This window comes from Siniperca chuatsi, linkage group LG7, assembly GCF_020085105.1.
Source record: "Siniperca chuatsi isolate FFG_IHB_CAS linkage group LG7, ASM2008510v1, whole genome shotgun sequence".
In the NCBI taxonomy this organism is placed as follows: Eukaryota; Metazoa; Chordata; class Actinopteri; order Centrarchiformes; family Sinipercidae; genus Siniperca; species Siniperca chuatsi.
The window spans coordinates 11,606,808-11,618,999 of NC_058048.1; the positions used below are offsets into that span (position 1 = coordinate 11,606,808).

Sequence of the window (12,192 nt, forward strand, 5' to 3'; positions counted from 1 at the left end):
CAGATATTCCGCCAAAGGACAGATGTGGATCTGAAGAAAGAAATCAGTTTTTTCTGCCTCATGTGTGCACAAATACACAAACAGACACACATAAACACATCCTCTGAGAAAGACACAACTTGGCCCATTCATTTTCATCACTCCTTTATCATAATTCCAACAACACTGGGAGCCAATCTCCTCTGGCAGTAGCACGTGTTTGTGTGCAAGAGATATGTTTAAATACTGAATGATTCATAGCTTACAAAAAAGAAAAGAAAAAAAGAAAAACACTGCATTGCTCCAGCAACAAGCCAGATCCTTTCTCTGCTCACTAACCTGTTGGTTTTTTCTTCTTTCTTTCCTTGTTTGCTCGGTCGCTTAGTTTCCCCTGATTGTCCATCAGCACACTGATTCTCTCTGCTTCCTCTGGAGCTGCAGTCTGGCACACAGCCACCGACTCTCTCCCTAACAAGCTCCATGGAGTTACTGCTGTGTGCATGAATGTGTGCTGTCTTTCCCACAGCGCAGTCATTATTTGTGACAATGAGCATATATATCAAGGAAGAAACTTCCTTGATATATATGCTTGAAATCTGATGCTTGAAATCTGAACATGTTTAACTGTGAGGAATTTCAGCAAAGTGATTTAAGTGCATAAAAAGTGATATTCCCTCAGTACAAAAACACCACACTTCACTTATCAAAACTTGTTAACAATTATTTGACTAACTTAATACCCCATGTTAATAAGGAAAAGAAGAGCAAACCTCCACCAAAAATACATCCAAGCATGTCACTTATTCCAGTCAATTCAATGATTTAATGACTAACTGCATACTGTACGTCCTGATGTATACTTGTACTAGTGTTTCCACTGTCCTATCAAGTTCTGACGAGTCTCAATTTCTGCTACTACATTCAGATGGTAGGGTCAGAATTAGGCGTAAACAACATGAAAGCATGGATCCATCCTGCCTTGTATCAACGGTTCAGGCTGCTGCTGGTGGTGTAATGGCGTGGGGGATATTTTCAAGGTAGAAAAAAAAACGTTTCAATAACAAGCCACTTTCTCACAGTGCAGAAATGCATTATAGCATGGATTACAATAACAATTTTAGCTAGTCAAATTCATTACATTTACATTACATTTTGAGGCTATATACTGTGTGGTGATGTTGTGTTGGACAGCATGATATTGAAAGGTGTTTTGTTAATGCAGTATAATGCAAGATCACCACAAACTACAGCCTTAAAAATGAGAATAGAATTCAATCAACACATTTCTGAAACAGCATTAATACCAAATAAAAATGACCTTAGTTTCTCAAAACTAGGATTTACTACAGGACTGTTGGGTTGGACAGCATTACAATGTACAGGGGTTTCTTTCTCTCAGTGTACTTTGATGAACATGGTGATATACGCTGATGTAACACGCAATATGTCCAGAAACACAATATAGACTAACTCCCTTCAGGAGGTAAAGGAAGCCAGGGAGAGTGTTGTGCAATCCTGATACAATCAAGTGTGTGCGTGTGTGTGTGTGTATGTGTGTGTGTGTGTGTGTGTGGGGCACAAACACAAACCCACAGGAGGTACTCTCCATTGCCATCACCAGGAGGCCTCCGTGGAGGCATTTCCCAGAAAAACATGAGTTATTTTCCAAATGGTTCCAATGTGAAGAAAGACAGGACACTGAGGTCTAACCAACGGCTTGTGCGTGTGTCTGTTTGTGTCTGTGCTGAAGCTGGGTTGGCAGGTTCTTCGACAAAAAGATTGAGGAGGAAGGGAGCTTTTGGAGGAAAGGTTGCCCTGGAGTAATAGAAAACTTAATTATGGTTTCCAGCTCCATCTCTGTGTGTGCGTGTGTCTATCTGTGTCTGCGTATGTGTGCGTGGAGGGGTACGCACCATCTAAAGACAGTCATGCCATACTTCCCCCTCCTTAATTTCCCCAAATTGTCGTTAAACTGCCTTAAATAGACCCAGAGGAAAAGAGAGAGTGGGAGCTCTCACCCTGTCCTGCTGTCACCTTCATCACTCTGACTTCACCCTAGCCTTCATTACACAGTGTTGCACGGAAAATCATGTATTACTTACTACATCTGCACAACACAAGAAGTTGATACAATTATCTCATGCACTATATACTCATATGTCAGACTAGCCCAATATGTGACCCGGGCACTCAGTACACTCCCTGACTCAGTCACACAGGCTTCTCAGTGCAAACCTTACAGGGGAAATACAAACTTCTTTTTTTTTTTTGGTGCAAGCAAATATTTCTACACAATACCAGGCAGGAAGTTCTGTCACACAAGTGTAGTTCAGTTGTCCCTTTTTGAAGAACACATTTTCTCCTCTGTAATACAGCTGATTTTCCATTTCTCACAACATGTATAAACTAGAGTCTGTCCAGACTCACATAATATATGTAGTGAATACATGGAAGGAATTAAATAAAAGGTATAAAGTGTATTTTTTGGCTAAATGGAAGTTATCACTATATTGATGATACATATGTATGATTCCAGTGAATATACATTGTTGAACTGATTAATGAAGGATTATCATAGATGTATTGGCTAAACAGGTACACATGTACTTGATTACTATGTAAAGATGGATTCTTATAGAGTATAGCTACACAAAATGTGGTGCTTTTTGGATGCGAAGCCTCTCTATGAGCTGTGGGTGAAACTCACTCACTCACAGGATCACGATTAGCTAGGCGCGCTCCAATACGTTGTTTGCAGTCACGTGAGTCCGATAACACTCAAAATTCAGAATTAACGTGTTGGTCAAGGTCATTTTGAGGTCACAGTGACATTTGAGTCAAAGGTGTCACCAATTCATTGTCTGACCAACTGTGAAATATGGTCATCAATTCTTGAGTTATGGCCAAAAACATGTTTTGTGAGGTCGCAGTGACCTTTGACCTTTGACAACCAAAATCTAATCAGTTCATTCTTGAGTCCAAGTGGACGTTTGTGCCAAATCTGAAGAAATTCCCTCAAGGTTCCTGAAGTATCACGTTCATGAGAATGGGGCGGACGGACGGACAACTCGAAAACATAAAAATGCATAAAAAGTACCATTCTTGAGCTTAATGTTTCATTGTGTTATGCTTGCACCATTAGGTTATGGCTTACAGAGCTGCACATTAACTTCAAATTAGATTTTTTTTTTCTTCCTCCACCACAACACCCGTTTGTTGTGTTTCTTCATCTCTTCAGCTGCAGAGAGACAGAACTCTCTGAGGAGCCAGGATGTGTTTGTTTAGGATAGACGCTCCAACTGAACACTGATGTAGGTGTTAGACCTCCGGATCACCACCAGCCTGTCCGGTGTGTAAGTGTGTGTTTTATACTTGGCAGGACAACAGAGAACAAGTCATGTGAGAGTGCAGCCAATTCCTCACTACTCATTAAAATAATCACTCTTGCCTGTTTCAGAGTGTGTGTGTGTGTGTGTGTGTGTGTGTGTGTGTGTGTGTGTGTGTGTGTGTGTGTGTGCCAAGCAGACTTTAGGTGTATTTTTTAAGCATTTTTCCTGTGCCATTTTTACATGAATACAGACTGTCTTTGTTTACTAGAAACAGCCAATGCTCGGACAATACACACATTTGCTGCAGAAAGCTAACAACATGCACCACCTGCTTTTGTGTGACAGCTCAGAGGCTCAGAGTAAGACTGATGTCAAGGAACTCCACTTGTTTGTTAGTTCCTTTAGACTCTTTCGTTTCCCTCTTGTCTCTTCATGTTCCTTAACTGGAGTTTGGGAATAATTGCAAATTTTTCTTTGAAAGGAATAGTCTGACATTTTGGGGAATACACTTATTCACTTTCTTGCAGAGAGTTAGATGAGAAGATCAACACCACTCTCATGTTTGTACGGTAAATACAGAGCTGGAGTTGGTTAACTTAGCTTAGCATAAAGACTGGAAACAGGGGGAAACAGCTAGCCTGGCTCTGTCATTGTAACAAAATGCTCTTCTAAAGCTCACTAATTAGGACGTTATATCTCATTTGTTTAATCCATACAAAAATTGAAGTGTAAAGAGCAGAATTTGCCATTTTATGGAGTTATTTCTTGGCTGGTATCAGCAACTTCACAGAGTCTCCAGTGGTAACCTGGTGAAATGTAGTTTTTACACTCTGGATTTTGTACAGATTAAACAAACAAAATGTAATGTGTTGTTAAGATGACAACACAACCTGGGTATCAATTTGATAGAACAAACCCATGTCTGTTCGTTTCTGTCTTTCCACTGACTAGCATTTCAATATCTGCTTGCCTTTCAGTCTGAACACACCTTAAGTGCTACTGAAACACACGCTTCCACTTTCTGTATCAACTGAAAATCACCGCCGCAAACACATGTAAACTTGTTCATTTGTGTGTGTTTTGAGTGTGTGTGTTTGTACCTCACTGATGATACCCACGGCACCATGGATTTTGGCCACGTGACCCAGGAGAGCAGTGCATTGTTGTCCCACGATCCTCAGCGCTGGCAGAAAGCTGACCAGTGAAGAAGGGCTTGCCTGTGACACGTCCACGAGCGCGCCCAGTAGGGCCTCAGTTAGGGATTGGTCTCCTAGGTAACTGACTAGTGCGGGCACCTGAGGGCTCAACATCTGTACGGGTGAGAAGAAACAAAGATAAAGAGGGAAGAAAGTTAAAGCATTATTCATTTAATGAAGGCTGGAGGTGAGAGGAGTGACCTTGGAGTGTGATGAACAGACCGGTGACTAATAATAAACAAAAGCTTGACTGTAGGACTGTATGGACAAACTGAGTGAATGAACAGTTGCTCCTCATTATCTGGACTGGTCACACTGGACTGCACTAGACTGGACTAACAATGCCTACCATTGCCGGCCCTCCTGCTGCTACTTTATGAGTCACTTATTCTGAATAATCATATTAGTATCAAGCATTATCTGATAAGATGTTTGACCCCATATAAAATTAAAGTTCCTTATTGTTGTCATTTTTAATCTTCAGAAATATTTTGTGTGTATGTGTGTATGTGTGTGTGTGTGTGTGTGTGTGGGGGGGGTGACTAGAATGACTCCAGATGGCTGGTTTTGCCTCTCCAGTGCTTCACATGTGAGTGAGACTCTGTTTTACCACCATGTGCTCTGTTTGCTGGTATGTGGTACTTTCCCCTCATGTTGAACATCAGCAGCACTGCTCCAAAATATGCAGTATTAAGGGAATTCCTACTGAGAAATGTGTACTCCGCATTTCCTCACTTCTAACTACGTTCCAGTGGCTTTTTAAAACATTTTGTCATGAGGTCATTACAGAACATGGCAAAGTTGGTAACGGTAAAAGGTCTGATTAAGCTTGACTCATAGGCAGAAGTGTTACAAAAAAGCCACACACATACTTTACTGTAAGCAAAAGCCAAGTTAAATATACACTTATGCCATGGCCACAGAGACTCAGTTCTGATGTAGTTGGATAATGCTTTATTTTCAGATAACCCCACAGCCTGATGTATTGCAACTACCTCATCATCATTTTAAATAGCAGTCTATAATACAGCTGGAGGGCTGCTTGTTTTAGGTGTTACTAGGCCATGGTTTCTTGAAACAGCTATTCCAAGGCTGACAAACAAACAACAAAAAGTACAAATTTAGATCACTGACAAAGTGAGAGTGGGATAATTAACTTCGACCCATGCGGTTATAAAAACACAACAGTCCGTGGATGTAGTAGTAGTAATAGTTTGATTTACCCATTGTGCTTTATTTTTAACATAAAACTACACAAACACTCACAAGTGGATGTTGCTCGGCAACCATTTGAATGAGTCTGATCAGGTGTTGTTGCTCTGGGGACTCCAGCTGTGACATCATCGCAGTGAGGTTGCCTAGGTGACAGTGGATGGTGTCTGGTTGTCTGGGGTAGACTGAGGGTAGCACTCGTAACAGCATGGGGTTACCTGCCAGAGAGAGAGAGAGAGAGACTGAGATGTTTTCAGTAAGCCACATAGTCAAATTCAAAACTGTACACCGGCAAATCTTAAATTCAAACTCGGTGACCACCGTTTGGAAAAGTCCAAGAAAAAATATTCTGTGCCCAGTGTGAACAGTAGAAGTGGAAACCATAAGTCCATTGTCTTATAAAATGCCCAAAATATGTGAAATTTGAGATTAAATATTCCCCAAATTAACCCCCCAAATTCCAGTCTTTCTTTCCCTTTCAAAGAGAAAGCTTATTCAAACTCTGCTTGGTGAAAGTGTTCATGTGGCAAAACTGGCAGGAGAATACACAGAATAAGACGCTCTTATGTAGGACATACCGAATTTATTTTATGTTTTTATTAATTTTTATATATTGGAATACACTACACAAATATTGGAATCTATGCACTGTATATCACTGCTTTTATGCATTATTTGAACTCTATGTATTATTAACTTTACTCTATGTACGGTAAGTACACTCAGTTGCCAGTTTATTAGGTCCACCTGGGTAAAACTAATGCAGTCTAATACAACAGTCTTGCAATAAATCCTCCCTTTATGAAGGTTGTAAAGTTCAGTTTTTGTTGAAACTGGTTTAAAGATGGGTTGATTCAACTTCATGATCATTTTGGAGGATACAATTTGTGGTGCTGTTGAACTGTATTGCCACATACTGACAGGTGTTTCTATCATTTTGTCCACCCCATTCAATGAGGGTAGGCTAAATAACAGAATCACCTCTCCATATAATGCAATACAGTTCAACAGCACCACAAACTACATCCTCCAAAAGGATTTATTGCAGGGCCGTTGTATCGGACTATATTAGCTTTTAGTTGGGTATACCTAAAGTTTGGCTTCCCTCTGGCTTTGTAAACGATTGTACAATTGTCTGACTGCTTGTGTTTCTTACTCCATCAGACTTCTTGTCATCAATGTCGCCGCATTCCCAGATCTCAACAATTAACTCTGTGACTATCATTTTATTACTACCAAGAGAATTTATGGTCAAAACTATGAAAATAAGACCCAAGTTGTATGAAACCGGAATTTTCCTTTAAGCTGTTTGTGGTTTAGCTGTACTGTAACATCATGCGTATTTACTGTAACTGTTATTTTATTCAGAAAACACACACGACCCCCCAGTCATGATACAACATCTGTGTTCAGTCAATAAAACTTTCTCCATTTGTTGTCAATATTCCTTCAATGATGCTGACACAGGAAAAAAAGAAAGTCAGTGCTGACGCATGACTGTACATAAAGGCGTTTGTAAATCAGCACGCAGCCCAACAAAACCCATGGCATTACCCAATAGCTTTTGACTCACGTATGCAACATCTTTAAATAATTCACATCTCTGAACAAAGACTCTTGTTTTCAAACGGTAGGTTCATTATTGGTGACATTTCAAGATTTCAAACAATGGCTTTTGTGTCCTACAGTGAACCAAACGCCAGACAACAAAAGATATTGTCAATTGAATGTTTAACCACAGTAACATTTTGGAGCTTATTATTAAAGTTGTATAGAATAAAGGTTTATGTCACAGATTCTGCAGGGTTTAAACCACGGACAAATTATATGTGGACAGAAGGGAAAAAGAAGAAAAAGAAAGATTGTCTGACAAGGGCAGAAAGATGATGATTGATGTTTAATGAGAAGGAATGACTGGAGGGTGGTTAATCAGATTTTGTCAATGCTAAAACACAAACACAGTAAAAACAAGAAGGGCTGTCCTGAACCCAAAAGGCAGAGTAAGGATTTCTGGCATGACTCTGCCTATTTCCAAGGTGCATGGAGAAGGGAAATAAGTCTTGTGAGGTCCAAATTTCAGCAACACTTGAAATATAACGAACATCCTTAATGTGAGACCAACGCAATTCAGCTTGAACCAAAAAAGTTTCAGGTTGAGTCCCATGTGATGATTAAATTAAATTGGATAAACTTTATCTATTCATGGTGGACTGCTTACATGTGCTGGGAGAGGAAACAGAAGCAGATTATGGGAGAATAAGTGGGTATACTGTTGTTATTAATCAAATTTTACCCAAAATGCAAAATTGCCATATTTTAGCAAGCTCCATGTCCTGGTTGCGTTATTATGATATTCACCTTATTGTAACCATTTAGTCCAATTTATTGTTTTCTTTTCAATCTCCCTTTTATAACACTTCTTTAGTTATGCCAAATAAATCAATAGTGTATCAACAAGAAATGCTAACACGCTGATGTTTAGCAGGTATAATGTATAAAAATAAATGGTTCCACACAACAGGTGATCCAAAGCTATAAATCCCTTTAACCACAGGTTTTATCCCGGAACAGACAACTGGTACTGATCAACAGAAAGGACTGAATGTTCTGTGCAAAGGCAGAGGAGGAGAAGAAGAGTGCACATAAATATTTAGAAGATGGTCACTGGCTCTTGTTATGCCCCTTTCTCTTCCCTTTAATCATAGATCATACTGTATAACATCACACACATACACTCGTCTCTACACTTACGACACAAATCACCGTAAAGAGAGACAGATACAGAACATGTACAGAAAGAGAGAGCTGGTAATAACCATAAAGTTGAGGTTGTAGCATTTACAGGTCTGTTCAGAGGAATGTTAAAAGGCAGGAGGAGACGAGAGTCTGCACAGAAACACACTGATTAGGATTTATAGAGCTTACCTGTTGGAGTACACTCACCCACATCTAAACACACAGGCAGTACATGTGAGACACAACTTGGCTGGACTGAATGTACTCTTTTGATTATTGATTAAATGCACTTATTGACCCATATTTTATTTTGTGAAACCAGCTTTTTTGACTCCCACAGTATCTCCGTACAGCTTACCCTGTGTGTGTGTGTGTGTGTGTATGTGTATTTGTGTCACAGTATCTGACCTTCATACCTTCATTCCAGCATACACCCAAGCCATCATCATGAATTTCAATCAAATATCCTGTAATAGCCTTTGGTTCTTTAGCACACAAAGGCGACATTTTTGAAAGGCTCCTCAGACATTTTCCAAGAAAACTGAGAACTAACTGATCCGTCCAACTATTGTTAATTTTATATGAAGAGGCAAGAGAGGACATGATGGCTTTCTTTTGCTGCGCTGTTTTCCAAATGTCACATTAGTATCCCAAGGTGAGTCACACTTTTTTTTTTTTCAGTAATATTCTTTCTTTGTGCCTACTATATTAAAAGGTCTGTGCTAAATATCTCCCTTAAGCCCCTAAGAGGACACTAATACAGTCTGAGTCATGGGAAAAATGACTTTCAGTGTCTTTGCTGTAAATATGGCCGTGGTAAAAAGCCATTACAACCCACAGCAACGACAAAACCATAAACTGAAGGTATCACTAACTGCTCTGAGACCAGTGCATCTAAATCAAAGTAACTTTCTGAGATCTGAATTAAAGATGCACATGCATATTTCATTTTACTCAGTTTTACATGTTAAGCAAAGACATTTTAGCCCCCAAAGTCTATGAGATCAAGGATAGCACATACATGACTGAAGAGCAAAAACAACACAAACACATTTCCCTAAAACCCAGCCCTATATCCTATAGTATATAAAAATGGCTAGTAAAAAAAAGTCAATAGAAATCATTTTTAAAGAGGCAAACAAAAAACAAACAAACAAACAAAAAAACATCAAAACACATTTAGTTAGTTATCCTTTCTGGTTGGGTAAAAGTGCTAAAAATGTCTGTTGTGGCAGCTATGGAGCAATTAGTCGTTTTAAGGCTGCGACCAATGTTTTTTTTTTCCAATTATAATCTCAAGTAATTGTTCAGTCTTTAAACAGTCAGCAAATTGTAAAAAATGGCCATCACAAGTACCAAGGGCCCATGGTGACATTTTCAAATGTCTTGTTTTGTCTGACCAATAATCAACAAGACTAAAAGTCTACAGCTGTGCTAGTGGCACTGTGAGGGCGTGTTTTGAACTAAATGCAGTTTTGCAGGTATTTGGTCATAAATGAAGACTGGACAAATTAGAATTTGTTACAGAGAGGGAGGCGCTAGATGAAAAGTCAGGGGATCACCATATTTAATAGGATTCATCTTATGGGAACCATGAATGTCTGTACCAAATTTTGTGGCAAACCATCCATTTTGAGATATTTCAGTCTGGACCAAAGTGTTGGAGAGACAGACCGACATTGCTGTTCATAAAGCCATGGCAGCTCTATTTTGGACAAAGAAAGGGACATTCCTTTCATATCCAACAATGTACATAACTTGCCAGAAGAAACTCCTAAACGCTGAACTCTTATGCAAGGGAGGTTATTGTACAGGACAAAAATGCAGAGATCAGCGCAAATGATATCCAGAGGGAAGTTTTTGGATAGCTTTACGACTTAAACGTGTTTTCTGTAGCTTCCAACACTCATTTTGTGTATGTATGTCCCGAAAGTCGTATATCACACCGCTCGAACAACCTCAGGTGGGCGAGGGCGGGGAGAGACTGTCACATCAAAAAGAGACAGGAGTCAAACCTCTCCCAGAAAGCCCATACTATTGGTATTCTGTGAATTTTTGTTGCATGAGCGAATCCCCCTTTGCAACACAGTATAAATAATTTAAAGCATTCAGGACCATATGAAACATGACTGCCCAGCTCTCTGGAAGGGATCCAGTTACCAGAGCGCAAAGAAAGACACGTTTTCATCACATGTACACATAACTCAAAATGGTTAATGCATAAAAACATTTGATATCTAAATCATAAAGTGTAGACCATAACAGCACACCAGATGTGCGGCAGTGAAATTCATAGATCTATATCCACACACACATACACAGTCTCTCCTGCAAAGTTTAAACTCAATGACCATCCTCCTCTTTCACCTTGATAACTTCACCCATACAGTCTTTCTCTCTGTCTTTCTCTGTGTGTGAAAGGCAAAATGTCCTATCCATTCTGACTTGAATTTCCTCTTTTCCTTTATCATTACCAAAGAATACAAGACTCATCAGTGATGCTTTCAGACTATTACGAGTCCCAAACAGACACATTACTCAACACTTCTTTCACTAACCGCTGAGTCAGCAGAAATTAGGTGCAGCTGGAGGTGTTGTCGACACATCTGCATGCTTGATATCAAACGATATGGTATCCCTTGGTGTAAAGTCATTTCATTTGCAAGTCATACTTAAACAACAAAGAAGGACATTTGTCCTTAATGAGTCCAAAAAAAACAACAACTCTTCTGAGCCTTTTCTGAACTGATGCAGGTATGGTTAAGGTATGTTTTAACATCAAAAACTACTTAGTTAAGTTTAGGAAAGGTCGTCTTCATAGCTACAGGAGACGAGGTGCAAGCCCCATTCTCCTGTGTCAAAGTAAAACACTTTGCTGAAGTCAAATACTTTCTATGTCCATCGATCCATCCTATGTCTGACCCACTCCACGAGACTTTTCATTGCACTTTGAGACTGTTGCACTACTTCCTGCTTTGACATTACAAACCAAAGTCTTTTTACGCTGTTTGAACAATCAACCAATCAATCTCACCTCTAAACTCACTGTTTTGCCCCCTGAGATTGAGCCTTTTCAGGTGGAGGATCATACATGACAGTGTGTAATGACAATATTGGATAAAGATACTTTTCCACTCATCTCGCTCTTTTCTTAAATTAAGAGTTAGTTAGTTTGACTTTAACAAAATCATCAGTTTCTTTAGTGACCCGATGCTCTAAAACATTGGTGTAGGGTCAAAAATTTTGTAACACTAAAGCCCCTTCCCCAACAGTTAATGTGTAAAAGAATGATTTGAATGTAGCAATATCTATCTAAATATTGACAGAATGACATTTTTCTGTAGATATATGATTTCTCTTTATCTGTGTCCTGTGTTGAAGGTAAGAAGGAAAACGTAACATCCCCAGTGAACACTACTGAAACTCGCTTCTTCCATCAGTCATCAGTCACCTGTCTTTTTTCTTTTCAGAAGCTTTACTGACTTTGTGTTGCAATGTACAGTCCTCCCTGTGGTGCCGGTGAAACAACTGATCTCAAAGTAAAAACACCTGATTTTGGAGTCCTGCAAGGTAACTACACGTTTGATCTTCAATCTGCAATGTTTTAAGAAAAACTAAAATCCAAATAAAATACTCAGAATAAGTCATATTTATCCAAGAACACATAACCAATGCACAAGACACAAATGTGCATGATGTACCAGCACACACACTGAAGTGATTTCTTTACTGGTCTGTCA

General features: G+C 39.4%; 1 protein-coding gene across 8 annotated transcripts in view; it reads right to left on the reverse strand.

Annotated features, from left to right (window-relative positions):
* The window catches only part of veph1 (ventricular zone expressed PH domain-containing 1), an 86,216-nt gene that overhangs the window by 41,938 nt on the left and 32,086 nt on the right, over nucleotides 1-12,192 (reverse strand). For all 8 annotated transcript variants that reach the window (XM_044202682.1, XM_044202679.1, XM_044202680.1 and 5 more), the window contains 2 exons: nucleotides 5,771-5,934; nucleotides 4,409-4,618 (listed from right to left, as the gene is read on the reverse strand). In XM_044202682.1, coding sequence (XP_044058617.1) covers nucleotides 4,409-4,618; nucleotides 5,771-5,934 — 374 coding nt within the window. The remainder of the gene's footprint in view (nucleotides 1-4,408; nucleotides 4,619-5,770; nucleotides 5,935-12,192) is intronic.